General features: G+C 32.0%; 1 protein-coding gene across 1 annotated transcript; it reads right to left on the reverse strand.

The window, feature by feature from the left end:
- Window positions 1–18,487: 18,487 nt before the first annotated feature.
- On the reverse strand, window positions 18,488–19,174 carry LOC104088822 (uncharacterized). Its single transcript, XM_009593563.1, has one exon. The coding sequence runs from the start codon at window positions 19,172–19,174 to the stop codon at window positions 18,488–18,490; it is 687 nt and encodes a 228-aa protein (XP_009591858.1).
- Between the last annotated feature and the right edge of the window lie 4,113 nt (window positions 19,175–23,287).

Here is a 23,287-nt window from a genome sequence, read left to right on the forward strand (position 1 = left end):
TGAGGATATTTATGGGATCGGACTAACGCCGCAATATATTTTATATAGGCCGAGGGCCTGAGTGATTATGCTATAATTTGGCTTGATATAGCGCTTGGGCTGAAGGAGCCCTTCCGGAGTCTGTACACACCCCCAATGAGCGCATGTACCTACTGAGTGCGAGTGCCGAGTGCTGAGTGACTGGGAGGCATAAGTGATTGTGAGGTATGCCCGAGTGGCAAGAGTGATTGTGAGGTTTGCCCGAGGGGCTATATATGATTGATGCTTTGCCTGAGGGGCTGTTTATGATTTAAAATTTTTTGCAGACCTTTGCATTTTTCCTCTGATTGAGAGTTGTTAAAAAATATCCTTAAATGATTTTTTTACTGGAACTGGGTTTACACGAGATATTTTGATTAAAATCCTGATTTTAAAAGCATGAGGTATTTTACTGAGATTTCATGATATGAACGTTATATGCTTTATTGCTCGTCACTACTGCTCATTCTTTATTTATTGTTGTTACTTACTGACTTGGCATACTCACGTTACTCCCTGCACCTTGTGTGCAGATCCAGGTGTAGCTGGACACGACAACGGTTGTTGATTGTTCTGGTTGCAGATTTTCTCAGAGATAATAAGGTAGCTGTTTGGCGATCGCAGCCCCTGCCCTTCTCCCTCTTATCTTCCTCTAGTTGTATTTAACTATTTTTCAGGCTGAGTTAGCCTTGATATTGTTAGACAGATTGTAGTAGATGCTCATGACTGGTGACACTCCGATGTCGGGTTTTTCCTTTCGCACTTTTATTTTGATTTGAACTTCTTTATGAAGGTTTTTATGTTAAATAACATTGAAATTATCTTTGAAATAAAAATATCGGTTTGTTTTGGAAATGAGTCGGCTTGCCTAGTTCCACGATAGACGCCATCACGACAGGGGTTAGTTTGGGTCGTGATACACATAAATTTAAATGCCGTATTAAACGTACAGTATACTATAGTGGAAGTTGGCTTGACAAAGGAACGCTGAGGAGAGTAGCCGATGGTGAAACACTAACATCAAGTGCAGAAGAGAGAAAAACTGAAAACAGAAGATGAATGTTTGAAGTGGGTAAAAGATTACTTAAAAGATAGGTTTAGTTAACAAATGATTGTGACTGTTACGAAGCTGTGTGAACCGTTGGGACTTTTAATATTCTTCGGCAGAGGAACATTGCTCTTTCCACGTATGTAGTCTTTGTCTACTTGTAGTTTTTTTTAAGTTTAAATTAAATAAGTTAATTAGAGAAATAATAAGAAGGATATTTTAGTAATTTGACTTATAAGTTAAGCATACAAGAAATTATTTCCGCACGAATTTGAAAGGATATCCTTCATTTTCAGGTGGACTAAGTTGGATTCTTGGAATAAAAACATGTTTCTTAGCAGATTGACCCGTTGTAATTTCGGCATGTATGACACTGTTGTCATATCCTATACAGATCATCCTTGTACCATTGCATAAACCATTTGAAAGGTCCAAATTTTTAAGTAGCATGATGGGCGCATTTTCTTTCAAAACTAACATGTTAAAGGAAATATAGATATGTTTAATTTTATTGGTATTTGTAAATTAAAAAGTATATACACACACACACACACACACACACACACACACACACACACACACACACACATATATATATATATATATATATATATATATATATAGAGAGAGAGAGAGAGAGAGAGAGAGAGAGAGAGTGAAAGAAAGAGTTTAAGAGAAACTTTAGTGACATAATAGGTTTGACGATGTACCCATGTGGAGGAAGACCATTTGGTGTTAAAGTGTTGAGGTATTCTTCTTGATAGTAGTTATTGGTATCATCTTCTGCAGAGTCAAAACTAATAAATATCTTGCTTTCACCAGGAAACTTGGCTATCAACATTTTATTTAGTTGATCTACAAATTCATTTCTACTTACTAAGATAGCTCTTTCTGTTATAAACTGTGCAGAACTGGAATTTTGATGTAGTGATGAAATATTTCTCTTATCAAGCATTCCTTTGCTCTTTCATCACTATTGTGTTTGACAACTATTTGTTCCGGAAGGCGTAATAAGTTATCCTTTACTTTTTGCTCATCCCCATTACCAACACTATAACGACCCGACTTGTCGTTTTAAAAGTTTATGCCTCATTCAGCTACATAAGGTCTCGAACAGCTTCGTAATATGTATTATGACCCGCGTGTATTGTCGAGTTTGGTTTTCGGAAGATTAGGAATTTAATTTAAAGAACAATTCTCATTTTTGAAGCTTAAATGGAAAGAGTTCACCGGAGAGTTGACTTTTGAGAAAACGATGCCGGAATAGAATTTTGATGATTTCAATAGCTATGTATGGTGATTTTAGACTTAGGAGCGTATCCGAATTTTTTTTGGAAGTCCGTAGTAAAATTTTGTTTGAAATGACGAAAGTTGAATTTTTGGAAAGTTTGACCGCGAAGATGACTTTTTGATATCGGAGTCTGAATTCAGTTCTGAAACTTTGCATAGATCCGTTATGTCATTTATGACTTGTGTAAAAAATATGAGGGCAATCGGAATTGATTTGATACGTTTCGGCGCAAAATATAGAAGTTGGAAGATTTAAAAACTTATAATTTGATTCAATGCGCAATTCATAATTTCGGCGTTGTTTGGCATGTTTGAAGCCTCAACTAAGTTCGTATTGTATTTTTGGATATGTTGGTATATTTGGTTAAGGTCCCGATGGCCTCGGGTAAATTCCGGAAGGTTAACGGAATGAATTTCGGACAAAAGGAGCTGCTGGAATTTTTCTGCTGCAGAAGCTATTTTTGGACAGCAACTGGTGGAATCGCAGAGCTTATTTTGGAGGCTTATATCTCGAAATATATAAGGAATCTGAAAATTATCAAAACATAAAAGTTGTATCTCTCTAGTTTCCAGAATGATAAACCATTTATCATTCAGACATTTGTACAAAAAGTTACGATCGATTGACTGAAACTGGTACTGCAGATTTTGGCTACAACAGTGTGCATCGCCAGAAATTTCTATTGCACAGGGCTGACTTTGGGAGCTTATATCTCGCAATCTATAAGGAGTTAGGCGATGAGAAAAACATAAAAGTTGTTGCCCTTAGTATCTAGTTTGCATAACTTTAAACCGTTTGGCAGTTGGAGTTGAGTACAAGAAGTTATGGTTGATACACTACAGGCTGTCGAGGAAGAGTTTGATGTTTTCAACAAAAGCATGTAATGATCTAAAGGTCCATTTTTAGTTTTAGAGATCGAAATTCGATTTCGAGACTTTCGAGATTTTGATAATAAATTATAGGAGTGATCTGGAAAGTTTGGTCTAATTTCATCAAGTCGCGATTGAGTTTTTAGCGCGAAACATGAGTTAATTGTTTAACGAACGAAATTGGTATCGCATTGACCAAATGAGCTCCGAATTGAGTTTCGATTGAACGAGTAGATTCGTATTTTTATTTGTGACTCATAGGAATAAGAATCGTCGAATTACGGGTTCGCATGATGAAGTTAGAGCCTTTTTAGTGAAATAAAACTACTAGTGTAAACAGTCCTGGTGCGCGCACCTTTAGCGACCAGATTTGACACTTTTAGTGACGGGGTTAGTCTTTTAGCGACCAGAATAGTGTTTTTTGGGCAGAAACTTTAGGACAAAAAATGGTCATTTCCTTCATTTCGTTTTGGATTTTTGGAGCACGGTTCTTGGGCGATTTTGAGGATTTCTTCAAGACTTCAACTTGGGTAAGTGTCCTATATCCAAAAGTGATTATATTTCATAAATCCATGGTCATATTCATCATTTATTTCGGATTTAAATGGAAGAAATCAAGATTTTTGCAAAACTTTTCAAGAATGAAAATTTTAGATCTGTAGATCGAGTTATTATCGGAATTTGATAAAATTGGTATGGGTGGACTCGTAATTGAATAGGTTATCGGATTTTGTGAGTTTCGTCGGATTTCGAGATGTGGGCCCCACGGACAATATTTGAGTTAAATTTCGGATTTTGTTGGAAAATTAGTATTTTCATATGGAATTAATTCTTATAATTAGTATTCACTGAATTGAATTAATTTGGTTAGATTTGAGCTGTCGAGAGGTCAATTCAAGCAAGAAGCCGATTTTGGAATATCGGCCTAACTTCAAAAAGGTAAGTATCTTGCCTAACCTTGAGTGGGGGAATTACCCCTTAGGTGTTGAGTCTTATGTGGAAATTGTGTAATTGAAACCATGTACGTGAGGTGACGAGTACGTACTTGGTTTATATGTGCATATTATATCGGTTGAAATTCGTAGACTTCCTTAAGTATTAAATAGAAAAATTGTTGTAACTTATTAAATCCCTTATTTGTCATGCCTCATTCCTTGTTTGCCGAGTTGTTTTTATATGATAATTTGGTGTGATTGCCACTTGACTTTTATGTGAACTTTGTGTTTGTTTGAGTTGCCATTTTTATGGAAAACACTTTCATTATTGATTTTTACCTACAGATAATTTAAATGGAAAAATTTAGTTAATAAGATGAATAAATCTATTTATTTCTTGAAGTTGTGATTTAAAAGAGGTATTTTTCCTTGATGAATTACTTTTCAGTCCACGTTGTTGAAAATTTGGAATTGAATTATAAAGGTCGTGAATCATACTGAGGCAAAATGCCAAATTGTGAAATATTATTCGGTTGAGTTGTTCACTCCCGAGCATTTTGTTAAGATGTTGTACACATTATGATTGAGTCGTGGGCTCCTTATTGTGAAAAAATAATGTATTGTTGATTTATGTGGAAAGTTGTAATATTTGAGCACTTGATGTGCAATTTGTGATATGCTGTAATATTTGAGCACTTGGTACAATTTGTGATATGTTGTGATATGTGATCACTTGAGGTGCAAGTTGTATTATGCTGTGATTAGGCCTGGCAAGTGGGCCGGTCCAGGCCCGGGACCGGCGGGCCAGACGGGCCAAACGGCTAAACGGGCCAGGACCGTTTGGTCCGGTTTTAGCGGGCCTGGTCCGGTTTCGTGGGCCGGGCCGGTGATTTGGTCCGCCAGGGCCCGGGACCGTTTGGTCCGCCAGGGCCCGGGACCGGCCATGTACCCTTAGCGGGCCTAGCGGGCCCAACGGCTATTTTTTATTATTATTATTTTTTTTAAAAAAAAACGTTGGACTGTCAAAAATAGCCGTTGGTTATTTATGAAATAGCCATTTAACCCCTCAACTTTGTTTTAATCCCAAACTTTTTATAATTACACTTTTTCCCTATTTTCAACTATAAATACCCCATCATATATAGTATATCTTAAGATGTATATATAGTTTATAAATCGAATATAGCTTATATATAGTAAGATGTATATATATTATAGTATAAATATAAGCTTATATTTATACTATACTATAGTCTATACTATATATACATCTCATAAGATATATAAACTATATTCGATATACTATATATACATCTTAAGATATACTATACTATATATACATCTTAAGATATACTATATATACTACTACATATACATCTTAAGATATACTATATATACATAGTATACTAGATATATTAGATATATATAGTAGATATACATGTATATATAGTATATCTTAAGATGTATATATAGTATATAAATCGAATATAGCTTATATATAGTAAGATGTATATATATTATAGTATAGTACAGTATACATATAAGCTTATATTTATACTATACTATAGTCTATACTATATATACATCTCATAAGATATATAAACTATATTCGATATACTATATATACATCTTAAGATATACTATATATACTATACTATATATATATCTTAAGATATACTATATAAACTATACTACATATACATCTTAAGATATACTATATATACATAGTATACTAGATATATTAGATATATATAGTAGATATACATATATATATATATAGTATATCTTAAGATGTATATATAGTATATAAATCAAATATAGCTTATACATAGTAAGATGTATATATATTATAGTAAAGTATAGTATACATATAAGCTTATATTTATACTATACTATAGTCTATACTATATATACATCTCATAAGATATATAAACTATATTCGATATACTATATATACATCTTAAGATATACTATATATACTATACTATATATACATCTTAAGATATACTATATATACTATACTATATATACATCTTAAGATATACTATATATACATAGTATACTAGATATATATAGTAGATATACTATACTATATTCGATATACTATATATACATCTCATAAGATATATAAACTATATTCGATATGGTATATATACATCTTAAGATATACTATATATACTATACTACATATACATCTTAAGATATACTATATATACATAGTATACTAGATATATTAGATATATATAGTAGATATATATGTATATATAGTATATCATAAGATGTATATATAGTATATAAATCGAATATAGCTTATATATAGTAAGATGTATATATATTATAGTATAGTAAAGTATACATATAAGCTTATATTTATACTATACTATAGTCTATACTATATATACATCTCATAAGATATACAAACTATATTCGATATACTATATATACATCTTAAGATATACTATATATACTATACTATATATACATCTTAAGATATACTATATATACTATACTATATATATATAGTATACTAGATATATTAGATATATATAGTAGATATACATGTATATATATCTAATATATCTAGTATACTATGTATATATAGTATAGTATATATAGTATATCTTAAGATGTATATATAGTATATAAATCGAATATAGCTTATATATAGTAAGATGTATATATATTATAGTATAGTATACATATAAGCTTATATTTATACTATACTATAATCTATACTATATATACATCTCATAAGATATATAAACTATATTCGACATACTATATATACATCTTAAGATATATCTTAAGATATACTATATATACATAGTATACTAGATATATTAGATATATATAGTAGATATACATGTATATATAGTATATCTTAAGATGTATATATAGTATATAAATCGAATATAGCTTATATATAGTAAGATGTATATATATTATAGTATAGTATAGTATACATATAAGCTTATATTTATACTATACTATAGTCTATACTATATATACATCTCATAAGATATATAAACTATATTCGATATACTATATATACATCTTAAGATATACTATATATACTATACTATATATACATCTTAAGATATATTATATATACTATACTATATATACATCTTAAGATATACTATATATATAGAGTATACTAGATATACTAGATATACATGTATATATAGTATATCTTAAGATGTATATATAGTATATAAATCGAATATAGCTTATATATAGTAAGATGTATATATATTATAGTATAATATAGCATACATATAAGCTTATATTTATACTATACTATAGTCTATACTATATATACATCTCATAAGATATATAAACTATATTCGATATACTATCTATACATCTTAAGATATACTATATATACTATACTACATATACATCTTAAGATATACTATATATACATAGTATACTAGATATACTAGATATATATAGTAGATATACATGTATATATAGTATATCTTAAGATATATATATAGTATATAAATCGAATATAGCTTATATATAGTAAGATGTATATATATTATAGTATAGTTTAGTATACATATAAGCTTATATTTATACTATACTATAGTCTATACTATATATACATCTCATAAGATATATAAACTTTATTCGATAGACTATATATACATAATAAGATATACTATATATACTATACTATATATACATCTTAAGATATACTATATATACTATACTATATATATATCTTAAGATATATATACATCTTAAGATATACTATATATACTATACTATATATACATCTTAAGATACTATATATACATAGTATACTAGATATACTAGATGTACATGTATATATAGTATATCTTAAGATGTATATATAGTATATAAATCGAATATAGCTTATATATAGTAAGATGTATATATATTATAGTATAGTTTAGTATACACACACACACACACACATATATATATATATATATATATATATATATATATATATATATATATATCGAATATATCGAATATAGCTTATATATCTTAAGCTGTATATATAGTATATACTATACTATACTATACTATAATATATATGCATCTTACTATATATATTATATATATCTTAAGATGTATACTATCGAATATGATTTATATACTATGTATATATAGTATAGTGTGTGTATATATATATATATATCTTAAGATGTATATATAGTATATAAATCGAATATAGCTTATATATCTTAAGATGTATACATAGTATAGTATAGTATATATATATATATATAAGCTTATATATATATATATGTATATCGAATATATCGAATATAGCTTATATATCTTAAGTTGTATATATAGTATATACTATACTATACTATAATATATATACATCTTACTATATATATTATATATATCTTAAGATGTATATTATCGAATATGACTTTTATACTATATATATATAGTATAGTGTGTGTATATATAAGATGTATATATAGTATAGTGTGTGTGTGTATATATATATCTTAAGATGTATATATATATATATATATATATCTTAAGATGTATATATAGTATATCTTAAGATGTATACTATAGAATATGACTTATATACTATGTATATATAGTATATTGTATGTATATATAAGATGTATATATAGTATAGTGTGTGTGTGTATATATATATATATATAGTGTGTGTGTATATATATATATATATATATATATCTTAAGATGTATATATAGTATATCTTAAGATGTATACTATAGAATATGACTTATATACTATGTATATATAGTATACTGTATATATATATATATATATATATATATATATATATATCTTAAGATGTATATATAGTATATAAATCGAATATAGCTTATATATCTTAAGATGTATATATAGTATAGTATAGTATATATATATAAGCTTATATATATATATATATGTATATATACTATAGTATATCAAATATACTATGTATATATATAGTATAGTGTGTATATAATTATATAACTATATATATATATCTTAAAATGTATATATACACTATAATGTACTATAATATATATACATAGTTTATAAGTCATATTCAATAGTATACATCTTAAGATATGCTATATATACATCTTACTATATATATATATATATATATATATAGCTTATATATCTTAAGATGTATATATATCTTAAGATGTATATATATCTTAAGATCTACTATACTATACTATATATATATATAGTATATCTTAAGATGTATATATAGTATATTTTAAGATGTATACTATGTATATATAATATAGTATATATATATATATTTTAAGATGTATATATAGTATATAAATCGAATATAGCTTATATATCTTTATTACTATTTTTTTCTCTAACTTCTATTAAAAAAAAATTAAAAATAGAAAGTTTTGTTGGGCCCGTTTAGGCCCCGGACCGGCCCACTAAACCCGGGCCCGTTAGTTCGTGGTCCCGGTCCCAGGCCGGTTCCAGCAATAAGCCCGCGAAGCCCAGGACCATTTAGGATCGGACCGCATAGGACCGGCCCACTTAGGACCGGGCCCGCGAAGCCCACTTAGGACCGGGCCCGGCCCAGTTACCACCCCTAGCTGTGATATTTGGGCACTCGAGGTGCGATTTGTGAAATATTGTGATATTGATACGCATGCGGTGATATAAGGTCAGGGTGTTGAAACACATGCGGTGAGATAAGGGTGGCTTGAAATGCGTGGCTAGTAGGAGAACTACTAGAAGTCATGCGGTGTAATACGGGTGGCTAAAACGCGGGATGTTATTTCGAAAAAAATGATTTCTTTAAAAAATGAAATGTGAAGGCTCCCGCGGTGATATAAGGAAATGAGATATTGTGAATTTATTTATGATTTGGGACTACGAGGCGGTATCTCGGGAGTGCCTTGTTGATATTTCTTTATTTTCTTGTCTTGGGTGATTTTGTTTCATTTAATATGTAAATTCTTGTCTTCTTCCGTGATGTACTAGTTGACTTTATTATTATGTGTTTTGTGCTCCTAGTTGTATTGTGTTGGCTTTGGATTTTTAGCACGGGACTCTAAAGAAGTATATTTCTTGTTTTTCTTACTGATTTTCGATGATTGAGTTGATTTAAATAAAAGAAATTATTATTATATTTTAAATTAAATAGTTTTACATCCAATTCAGTAGTTTATCTATTGCTTTAATTTAAGTGCAATATTATTTTCTTCACCCAAATAATTTCTAAAATAAATTCATTTCTTTGTTGGTTTCTTACTTAATTTAAAAATTATAAACTCACTTTAGTGGAAATAAATTGATCATGTGGATCTTATATGCATTGATATTATTGGCACGTGAGTTGTCCGTGCAGTTGTGATAGAAATATGGGTACGGGGCGCCATGAAAATATAGAAGTGGGTTGAGACCCGATTTTTTATGATTATAAAATGAGGTGTCACAAGGTGACTTTTGTTTGAAGGAATTACATTCCAAAAATATTATTTGAAAGAATTATAGTTGAAAGAAATTTATTTGAAGGGAGTATATTCAAAATATATATTTATTTGACAAGGTTATATTCTAAGGATTTTTATTGAAAAACTTATATTTGAAAGATTTATACTTGAAGTACTTACATTGGAAAGACGTATATTTGAGGGACTTGATTGATTGGTTGTATTTGTGTTCCTTATTCGTTTGAGCAATATTTATGGTGTTCTTGTTGCCTTGTTGTTTACATCATTTATTTATTCTTGTTTCCATCATTGCCATTTATTTATATTATTATTATTATTATTATTATTATTATTATTATTATTATTATTATTATTATTATTATTATTATTATTATTATTATTATTATTATTATTATTATTATTATTATTATTATTATTATTATTATATACTGCTACACTGCACAGGTTAATTGATTAGAGAGTGTCTTGATTATACCTCGTCACTACTCCACCGAGGTTAGTCTTGATACTTATTGGGTACCGACCGTGGTGTACTCATACTACACTTCTGCACATTTTTGTATAGAGCCAGGTATTGGAGATACCGGACTCGGACAGAGTTAGTGTGTTGATCGCAAGGAATCAAGGTAGAGCAACTTGGTTGTCGCAGTCTCTTGGATTCTTTCCATTTTATTGTACTGTTAATTATTATTCGAACAATATTGTATATTCGATCCTTGAGATCATTTCATAAATTCAGTTAGAGTTCGTGACTCAGTGTTACCAGTCTTGGGAGGTTTTAAAAAAAATATTTACGCTGTTGGTTTCGACACGTGTATTAAATTATATCTTTATAAAAAAAAGGCTTGAATTGTATTTGTAATCGGCTTACCTAGTCTTAGAAACTAAGTGCCATCACGACGCCTGTGGTGGGATTTTGGCTCGTGACAAGTTGGTATCAGAGCTCTAGGTTCATAGGTTCTACGAGTCACGAGCAAGTTTAGTAGAGTCTTGCGGATCGATACGGAGACGTCTGTACTTATCTTCGAGAGGTTACAAAGCTAGTAGGAAAATTTTCACTTCTTTCATTCTTTATCGTGCGACATTTATTGAGCTTGAAGCATATATCTTATGTTCTTTTGCATCCACTCGTGTATGAAATTGTGCACTCGGTATCAACTATGCGCCAATGGTTCGTGATACTACAAAGGGGTTATAAGGGAGCCAGGGTTGCTAAACCATTGTTATAACGTGTCATCCAGATCGAGGATGCGAAAGTATTGAGAGACCATTCAGTTGTGCACATGGGGGTGCAACAGGTTCTGACATCTGGTTGATAAGTACGATCTTAAGAAGGTTTAATTAATTTCCTAATCATCACAATCGTGGTAGGGTCATGAGGTGGATGTAGTTGTGAAGATAGTTGGTGGTATTGGAGACTATGTGGTTCGTATGGGATTTCCATTTAGTGAAGGGTACATACTAGCAGTCAAGCCACTTGAGGAAGTGAGTTTAACTGTCACGAGGATGACATGCGCCAAATAAATGACTTGAGGTGTCTTATGACTGGTGTCGTACGAGCGGTGAAGGTTAGTATTGTGGATCATCAGACTATGTCCTATGGCTGCGCGCCAAGTGAAGGGAGTACACTATCAACGATCAGATTGTGGGGTCAAATGTTATATCAGTTTTGGCCTGAGATGTATTTATGTGGTATTGAAAGGTTCTACGAAACTTGTATATGATTAAGAGCTGAGATTCGTATGGGATGATGCTGGGACTTGCGGTATTCCCGCATCCTTAATAATTCTATATTTCAGTATCAACGGGGTCATGGAAATAATTTCAGAATACTTAGAGTGCTCCAGTAAATTCTTTTAATGCACTATCGACACAAGGTTCCGATAATGGTTATTCCAGTTATCTGGAACAAACCCAGTATGAGCAGCCGAACCTGCAGAGGGGTTGTTATCAGTGTGGTGATACTAGGCACATCATGAGAGATTGTCCCAGACTTAGGAGGGGTGGATTTTATCAGAACACTCAGGCTATGGGCCCCAATGCAGTTACTGCCCCACGTGCACAACCAATTAGAGATAGAGGACAGGCGGGTAAAGGGTGCCCTAGAGGGGGAGGCCCAGCCCGTTGATATATTTGCTATGGTGTGGATGAAGCCACTACACCAGATGGTGTTGTTACAGGTATGATCCTGATCTGTTATAAAAGAATATTTTTCCTTAATTTGATTCGGTTCTGAATATTGAGGCGAGTCCTCCTACTATGCTCCGCTTATGGGTGAGCTTCGTAATTTTGTGAATCACTTATCTGTTATCCCTGTTGGGAGATTCGATGAGGCTAGTTCGTGTCTATCATTTTTATTTTGTACACCATTGAGGACTATAAGTCCAAAAGTGACTTTCTATTACTCTCTACAGTGGGTTTTGATGTGATTTCGGAATAATTGAGTTCAGTTTTATGAATTATATGCCCTACTGGTATGGGGGCTCATTATGTATTGTGAAAATTATTTACGAAATTTATTGAAAAGAAGAAAGAAAAGAAATTGAAAAAAATTCAGTTGGCACGATGTGCAAAATACTTGTGATTCATAACTGAGGACGAGATCCTCGTATTTTAATATAAATTAATATGTTTAAACCGGGCTACGAGCTGCGGCGGAAGTTATATAAGGACGAGATCCTTGTGAAGAAAATTCTTGTGTTTAAGTTCTCCCTTGCGAAATTAAATTTATACTATAGTACTAATAGGGAGTCATGCCTGTTAGGCTTATTTGAAAATTCTTATATGAAATTCTCTGTGCATACTTGCCAAATTCGTGTTGTAATTATTGAGTTTTTAACTTATGAGGTAGGTGCCCACCCAGGTAGCGTTAAATGTGACTCGTTAACCCGAGAAAATAATTATGAGGTCTTCATGCCTCGCGTGTTGCCGTCAGTATTGTGAAAATTAGATATGAGATTTTGGTTAAAATAAGATTAATTGAAGATGCTGAAGTTAATTATAAACAGCTATTATGACCAGAGATGTGGTTATGGACATACGTATGATGTGTGCATAGGCACGAGTTGCTACATCCAGTTGAAACTAATACCATGTGTTGATGTAAGGAATTTGAAATTGATCGGAGTGGAAGGAATTGACTTTAAAGCTTATAAGTGTGAATAAAAGAAATAATCTCCACAGAGATGATGTTGTTGGATCCCTGTTAAATTTACGGTGACGTAGAATCACCCGTGAGTATGTGTGAAATAATGCACTCAGTAATTTAATGTCATCAGAATAATTCTTGGCACGTTCGAGGACGAACGTATGTTTAAGAGAGGGAAAATGTAACGATCCGACTTGTCATTTTAAGAATCTATACCCCATTCAGCTACATAAGGTCTCGAGCAACTTCGTAATATGTATTATGACCCGCGTGTATTGTCGAGTTTGATTTTCGGAAGATTCAGAATTTAATTTAAAGAACAATTCTCATTTTTGAAGCTTAAATGAAAAGAGTTGACTTTTGAAAAAACGATCCCGAAATGGAATTTTGATGATTTCAATAGCTCCGTATGGTGATTTTGGACTTAGGAGCAGATCCGATTTTTTTTTTGGAAGTCCATAGTGAAATTTTGCTTGAAATGGCGAAAGTTGAATTTTTGGAAAGTTTGACCGGGGAGTTGATTTTTTGATATCGGAGTCGGAATTCAATTCTGAAACTTTTATAGATCTGTTATGTCATTTATGACTTGTGTAAAAAATTTGAGGTCAATCGGAATTGGTTTGATACGTTTCGGTGCAAAATATAGAAGTTGGAAGATTTGAAAACTCATAATTCGATTCGATGCGCGATTCATAATTTCGGCATTGTTTGGCATGGTTTGAAGCCTCAACTAAGTTCGTATTGTATTTTTGGACATGTTGGTATACTTGGTTAAGGTTCCGAGGGCCTCGGGTGTATTTTAGAAGGTTAACGGAATGGATTTCGGACAAAAGGAGCTGCTGGAATTTTTCTGCTGCAGAAGCTGTTTTTGGACAGCAACTGGTGCAATCGCATAGCTGATTTTGGAAGCCTACATCTCGAAATCTATAAGGAATATGAATATTATCAAAACGTGAAAGTTGTAGCTCTTTGATTCTAGTTTCCAGAATAATAAACCATTCATCATTCAAACATTTGTACAAAAAGTTACGATCGATTGACTAAAGCTGGTACTGCAGATTTTGGCTACAGCAGTGTGCATCGCCAGAAATTTCTGCTACATAAGGCTGACTTTGAGAGCTTATATCTCGCAATCTATAAGGAGTTGGATGATGAGCAAAACATAAAAATTGTAGCTCTTTGTATCTAGTTTGCATAACTTTAAACTGTTTGGCAGTTGGAGTTGAGTACAAGAAGTTATGGTTGATACACTACAGGCTTGTCGAGGAAGAGTTTGATGTTTTCAACATAAGCATGTAATGATCCAAAGGTCTATTTTTAGTTCTAGAGATCGAAATTCAATTTTGAGACTTTTGAGATTTTGATAATGAATTATAGGAGTGATCTGGAAAGTTTAGTCTAATTTCATCAAGTCGCGATTGAGCTTTTAGCGCGAAACATGAGTTAATTGTTTAACGAGTGAAATTAGTATCGCATTGAGCAAATGAGCTCTGAATTGAGTTTCGATTAAACGAATAGGTTCGTATTTTTATTTGTGACTCATAGAAATAAGAATTGTCGAATTCTGAGTTCTTATGATGAAGTTAGAGCCTTTTTAGTGAGATAAAACTGCTAGTATAAACGGTCCTGGTGCGCACCTTTAGCGACCAGATTTGAACTGTTAGTGACGGGGTAAGACTTTTAGCGACGAGAATAGTTTTTTTTGGGCAGAAACTTATGGACCAAAAATGGTCATTTCCTTCATTTCGTTTTGGATTTTTGAAGCACGGTTCTTGGGCGATTTTGAGGATTTTTTCAAGACTTCAACTTGGGTAAGTGTCCTATATCCAAAAGTGATTATATTTCATAAATCCATGATCATATTCATCATTTATTTCAGATTTAAATGGAAGAAACCAAGATTTTTACAAAACTTTTCAAGAACGAAAATTTTAGATTTGGAGGTCGAGTTGTTATCGGAATTTGATAAAATTGGTATGGGTGGACTCGTAATTGAATGAGTTATCGGATTTTGTGAGTTTCGTCGGATTTCGAGATGTGGACCCCACGGACAATTTTTGAGTTAAATTTTGGATTTTGTTGGAAAATTAATATTTTTATATGGAATTAATTTATATAATTAATATTCACTGAATTGAATTAATTTGGTTAGATTTGAGCTGTACGGACGTCAATTCACGCAAAAAGGCGATTTTGGAATGTCGACCTAACTTCAAAAAGGTAAGTATCTTGCCTAACCTTGAGTGTGGGAATTACCCCTTATGTGTTAAGTCTTATGTGGAAATATTGTAATTGAAACCATGTACGCGAGGTGACGAGTATATACTTGGTTTATATGTGCATATTATATCGGTTGAAATTCATAGACTCCCTTAAGTATTAAATTGGAAAATTATTGTAACTTATTAAATCCCTTATTTATCATGCCTCATTCCTTGTTTGCCGAGGTTGTTTTTATACAATAATTTGGTGTGATTGCCACTTGACTTTTATGTGAACTCTGTGTTTGTTTGCGTTGCCATTTTTATGGAAAACACTTTCATTATTGATTTTTACCTACAGATAATTTAAATGGAAAAATTTAGTTAATAAGATGAATAAATCTATTTATTTCTTGAAGTTGTGATTTAAGAGAGGTATTTTTCCTTGATGAATTACTTTTCAGTCCACGTTGTTGAAAATTTAAAATTGAATTATAAAAGCCGTGAATCATATTGAGGCAAAGTGCCAAATTGTAAAATATTATTCGGTTGAGTTGTTCACTCCCGAGCATTTTGTTAAGATGTTGTATACATTATGATCGAGTCGTGGGCTCCTTATTGTGAAAAAATAATGTATTGTTGATTTATGTGGAAAGTTATAATATTTGAGCACTTGATGTGCAATTTGTGATATGTTGTAATACTTGAGCACTTGATGTGCAATTTGTGATATGCTGTAATATTTGAGCACTTGATGTGCAATTTGTGATATGTTGTGATATGTGAGCACTTGAGGTGCAAGTTGTATTATGCTGTGATATTTGGGCACTTGAGGTGCGATTTGTGAAATATTGTGATATTGATACGCATGCGGTGATATAAGGTCAGGGTGTTGAAACGCATGCGGTGAGATAAGGGTGGCTTGAAACGTGTGGCTAGTAGGGGAGCTACTAGAAGTCATGCGGTGTGATAAGGGTGGCTAAAACGCGGGATGTTATTTCGGAAAAAATAATTTCTTTAAAAAATGAAATGTGAAGGCTCCCGCAGTGATATAAGGAAATGAGATATTGTGAATTTATTTATGATTTGGGACTACGAGGCGGTACCTCGGGAGTGCCCTGTTGATATTTCTTTATTTATGTTCTTGTCTTGGGTGATTTTGTTTCATTTAATATGTAAATTCTTGTCTTCTTCCGTGATGTACTAGTTGACTTTATTATTATGTGTTTTGTGCTCCTAGTTGTATTGTGTTGGCTTTGGCTTTTTAGCACGAGACTCTGAAGAAGTATATTTCTAGTTTTTCTTACTGATTTTCGATGATTGAGTTGATTTAAATAAAAAAAATTATTATGTTTTAAATTAAATAGTTTTACATCCAAATCAGTAGTTTATCTAATGCTTTAATTTAAGTGCAATGTTATTTTCTTCACCCAAATGATTTCTAAAATACATTCATTTTTTTGTTGATTTCTTACTTAATTTAAAAATTATAAACTCACTTTAGTGGAAATAAATTGATCATGTGTATCTTATATGCATTGATATTATTGGCACGTGCGTTGTACGTGCAGTTGTGATAGAAATATGGGCACGAGGTGCCGTGAAAATATGAAAGTGGGTTGAGTCCCGATTTTTTATGATTATGAAATGAGGTGTCACAAGGTAACTTTTATTTGAAAGAATTATAGCTGAAAGAAATTTATTTGAAGGGAGTATATTCAAAATATATATTTATTTGACAATGTTATATTCTAAGGATTTTTATTGAAAAACTTATATTTGAAAGATTTATACTTGAAGTACTTACATTGGAAAGACGTATATTTGAGGGACTTGATTGATTGGTTGTATTTGTGTTCCTTATTCGTTTGAGCAATATTTTTGGTGATCTTGTTGCCTTGTTGTTTACATCATTTATTTATTCTTATTTCCATCATTGCCATTTATTTCTATTATTGTTGTTGTTGTTATTATTATTATTATTATTATTATTATTATTATTATTATTATTATTATTATTATTATTATTATTATTATTATTATTATTATTATTATTATATACTGCTACACTGCACAGGTTAATTGATTAGTAAGTATCTTGACTGTACCTTGTCACTACTCCACCGAGGTTAGTCTTGATACTTACTGCGTACCGACCGTGGTGTACTCATACTACACTTCTGCACATTTTTGTGCAGAGCTAGGTATTGAAAATATCAGACTCGAGCAGAGTTAATGTGTTGATCGCAAGGATTCAAGGTAGAGCAACTTGGTTATCGCAGTCTCTTGGATTCTTTCCATTTTATTGTACTGTTAATTATTATTCAAACAATATTGTATATTCGATCCTTGAGATCATTTCATAAATTCAGTAAGAGTTCGTGACTCAGTATTACCAGTCTTGGGAGGTTTTTAAAATAATATTTTTCGCTGTTGGTTTCGACACATGTATTAAATTATATCTTTATAAAAAAAAGGCTTGAATTGTATTTGTAATCGGCTTACTTAGTCTTAGAGACTAAGTTTCATCACGGCGCCTGTGGTGGGATTTTGGCTCGTGACAAACACGAAGTAAGAAATTACTGAAATTTGGATCTGCTCTTGCTCTCATATTTGTTGTGAAATGTATCTTTTCCATTAAAGGCCATAAATATGATTTCACTAAACTTGCATTAACCGTCTCTGCTCTTGTAGATTTTGGAACAACTGACAATACTTGTCGGAAATCGCCTCCAAAGACCATTACTTTTCCACCAAAAGGTACATTGACATCCATTATATCGTGAAAACTCCCGTCAACTGTTTTAATTGTTTGACGCTTTGCCATGGGTACTTCATCCCATATTATTAATTTTGCTTGTCTTATTAACTTAGCAACACCGCTTTGTTTTGACATTTTTGTCATAGTTGTATCATTTGTTTGAAAAGGTATGTCAAATCTAGAGCGAGCTGTACGACCTCCTGGTAATATTGCGGCTGCTACACCACTGGTTACAGTTGCCAAAGCTATCATACCTCTTGATCTAACATTTGCTAGTAATGCACGATATAAGAATATTTTTCTAATTCCCCCAGGTCCATCTACAAAATATAATCCCGTTGTTCCAGAGTCTACACTATGTAATATGGTCTTGAAAGCTTGTGCTTGTTCATGATTCAACTTTGATTGTGCCTCATAATCTTCTACAGATACCTTCATAGACATTTCTTCAATTATTTTTCTACATTCTGAAGTAATTTTTTGACATGACTGTTGGTTGATTTTTGGTAAATCACTTTTACCCATACTCTCCAGATAATATGTTTGAGTTGAGTAGCAGGTGAATTTTCATGCATTCTTAGAAAGTCTGCTGACATATCATCGTAATATGTTTCCCATAGATTTCTAATATCCGTTGGATTGCAATGAACTAAAATTGTTGCAAATAAACTTCGAAGAGCTGGTGGCATTTTGAAGAAGGCAGCCTCACGTAAATATTCAGAAATACTATTATCTGATTCTAATAATCCTCTTTGTTTGGCAGCTTCTTTGAAAGTTTCACATTTTTTTCTATTAACAGTTAGCAAATCTTAAAATGAAAATGGTCCTCTAACGTGGTTCAGTAATAATCTCTCATAATATCTTTCACCTTCTCGGGGATTGGTTATATTATTGATTTGTAAATGTTAATAAGCATAATTTAAGAAGTGAATAATAATTTGAATTTAAGTAGTAGCTGTCTTACTAATAGCAATCCGACCAATCACTGATCGTGTTTTTCTTTTTGTCCAAATTTTGGGTTGCGGATTCCAAACATAATGTTTTGAAAATTCTCTGTAAGGATAATTTCGTGCCTCATCGTCTATTGAGCACATCCTGAAATACTCGGTGAGCATAGTATGCTTTACAATGTCTGAGGCTATCATATTTCTGAGATTTTGCTTCTTCCAATAGTACACTAAAGTATGGATACAACAGTAGAACATAAATATTGATGTAGTTGCAGAAAAACAATTGCTATACATTTTGCTATATGTGTTAATTAATTTTAGTACCTGCTTGATTGTTGGGTAGATATAGTTGAAGGTTAATAATTGGAGGTTGCATTTCACTTAGATTAAACTCATAAATTCTCCATAGTGCTTCTGGCGAAGAGACCTATCGTGATGAAAATTTCTAATTTCATCAACTATTTTTTCTCCATTATCCGACTCAATATAAACTGCACACCTATCATGCATTTTATATATATATTTGTAAAGATATTTTATTGCTTTTACTCCTGAGCAAACTTCTACATTGATATGGAAATTATATCTCATCAACAAATATGGATTATAAGGCACAACCCACTGGTTATTCATATTTATTCCACGAACATTTACTCTTTTTCCATCATTTCTTCTCCTATAAATAGGATATCCATCTTTTCTTTGTATTAATTTATTATTGAATGGTCGTGGATAATGAAATTTACATTGATCATCCTTCATGAATGGACTTGTTCGCCGATTTTCACCGCAAGGTCCATGCATCATATGCCTTATAATTAATTCATTCAGGTGCGGCTGTTTGTCCTTGTCAGACAATTCTATAAAAATAAATCTATCATACTAATCTGTTGTTGCTATCTTGTGACCTTCTTTAAGTATGACCAAAAGGTGTATATGAGGTAATCCTCTCTTTTGAAATTCAATGACAAAATCATGTGCTGCAATAGGGCCAAATATTTCTTTGTTGAAAATTTGGTCTTTAAGGTCTTGCAATTTTGCTCTAAAAACTCTAGTCACTAAGTCTGGCTTATCTTGAGGGAGTTGACCTTCGCACAACTCTTCTTGAATATCTACCCATTCAGTGTTACATGTCATCGTAATAAATAGATCTGGTCTTCCGAAATGTTGAACCGGAGCCATAGCGTCCATGTAGCGCCGCCGCTGTCACACCTCCTTTTTTCCGAGGGGATAAGGGAGTTTTTCCAATTAAAGTGATATTAATCAAAATGAGATTATTTATTTAATTCAGAGTCGCCACTTGGAATAATTATTTTGGTGTCCCAAGTCACCGGTTTATTTTAAATCCCAAATCGAGGAAATTCACTCTATTTTTACGGTCCGCGAACATAGAAGATCGGGTAAAGAATTCTATTAACCCAGAAAAAGGTGTTAGGCATTCCCGAATTTCGTGGTTTTAGTACGGTCGCTTTTATTGATTAAATTTGGCTTGAATTATTTTTGGATAAACTGTGTTTTATTTATTTTTATGTTTTACCTATGTTCGCTTTCATTGCTTGATTATTTATTGAAGGACAAAATTACATTATAAATAACGTTATAATTTTATTATGACTTTGCAGTTAAGGTCAAGTTACACAAGTGTGCACTCGAATTTGGAATTATATACTATGATTATGCCACAGAACCGTACCCATAGTTACAATAATCTATTATTGGCCACACCTAAAGCACATTACGTTATTCAAAGTTGTTTAATTATTTGCTAAGTTTGGGATTATTGTGGGGCTCAAAGGTTACGGGGTAGAATTATGGAAAATGTAAGATTGATTATTAAAGATTACTAGAGGTATCAATTATGTCGGGTATAGTGAGATAATGCGACAAGTAAATAAATCCTACTTATTCATTCTATTTTATCTATACTTAATTCTTGATGAAGAAAATTAATGGAATAAAATGAAAGCTCGTGCTAAACTCCAACGTGATCTCTACCAAATCAAACAGTAGCTCATTTGACTTTTTCAATTCATAATTAATACTCACACCCAACATAAAGCCATAAGAACCCCACTTGACAAGAATAACTATTAAACAAGATATGCACTTATTAAAAGTTTGATTCAAAACACAGTAGTATTTGTCGTTGATGAAACAGAGAGCAATAAACCATTCAAACTTTCATATTGATTTAACAGTTAAACACACTACATAATCACACCGATAATTCAAAACATGAAACTTTGATGGAAATACTTATAAGAGCATGAAAACGAACCTTGAATATGCAACGCTTTTCAAATATATTGATAAGAAAAAATCTCTGACTCGTACATAATCTTGTTCAAAGTGAAGAGATCCAGAAATAAAAATGAGATTTTCGTCGTCAACTCGTAATTGACCGTACGCCGGAACCTCAAACCAAGACCTCATCGGGGACTTTTCCCGGATTGTTTTCACTCAGATTTTAGCGACCAAGAGTGGATTTTTCCTGCTGGTTTTGTGATGTTTGCGAGCCGATTTTTTTATGGAGAATCGCTACGTTTTTGTGGCAGTTTTGAAGATGAAAATTGGCGTTAATGGAGGTAGGTTTTGTAGCTGTTTTGCTGCATTTATGGGCAGCTTTTGCTGTAATTTCGGGATGCCTTTTGCTGGAATTCAGGGTGAGATTCGTGGCTATTTTTTGCTATGTTTTGGGGGTAGTTTCAGTTGATTTTTGTAGCTAAAAGGGTGCTGGATTTTGACTGATTTGTTTGGCGTCAAAGAGGTGGGTGTTAATGGAGGTTTGGTGCATTTTTTGCTTGGGGAAGAAGGAGGTCCATCCGGTTCTTTTTTTTTTTTTTTTTGTGTTTGTACATATATTAAGAAAAGATGAGAGGAGGAGTGTTGAAAATGAACGATGGGACAAGGAATAGTGACACGTAAATAGTGTAGTAGGTGGATGATGTGACAAAGGAATAGTGAAAGGGAGTGAGATGTAACACGTGAATAGTGTAGTAGGTGGGTGATGGGACAAAGATATAGTGTAGGGAAGGTAGGAAGTAATATTATTAGATTTGGTCTGTGATTCAAATAAATTCTTCCGCCCTCTACGTAATAGACTTTGTTAAAAATATTACATATTCTCGAATAAAGCCTACTAATAAAAATAACATTCAAGTTAAAATATCAAAATTAAATTTAAAACTATTTAAATACTAAAAAAACAAAAGTGGTAAAAATTTTAAATATAGTCAAAAATTAGGTGCTCACAGCATGCCCCTCTTTACTTGAAAATATGAAGAGTTTTTAGGCAAAGACAAAGTGAGCCGTATGATTAATTTTTGACCATACCATTATTCAAAAAGGAAGAAACAAAGAAAAGAGAAGAGAGTGCAAGAGTGCAACCGAGTCCTGGTTTTGGACAACCTACATATCCCGGGTTATAAAGGAATCAAGTCGCGTGTAGTTCAAGTGGGTTAAAGGATTGAGTGATGAGTTCGAGAGTCGAGTGACGTTTCGTCGAGGCTTTGGTCCGTGGTCCTGTTATTACATCAAAATCAAAATTAAATGAAACTAAAAAAACCTATCAGCTATGAGTTACAAGATTCCTGTCTATAAATCTTCT

Source organism: Nicotiana tomentosiformis, chromosome 2, assembly GCF_000390325.3.
Source record: "Nicotiana tomentosiformis chromosome 2, ASM39032v3, whole genome shotgun sequence".
Taxonomy (NCBI): domain Eukaryota; kingdom Viridiplantae; phylum Streptophyta; class Magnoliopsida; order Solanales; family Solanaceae; genus Nicotiana; species Nicotiana tomentosiformis.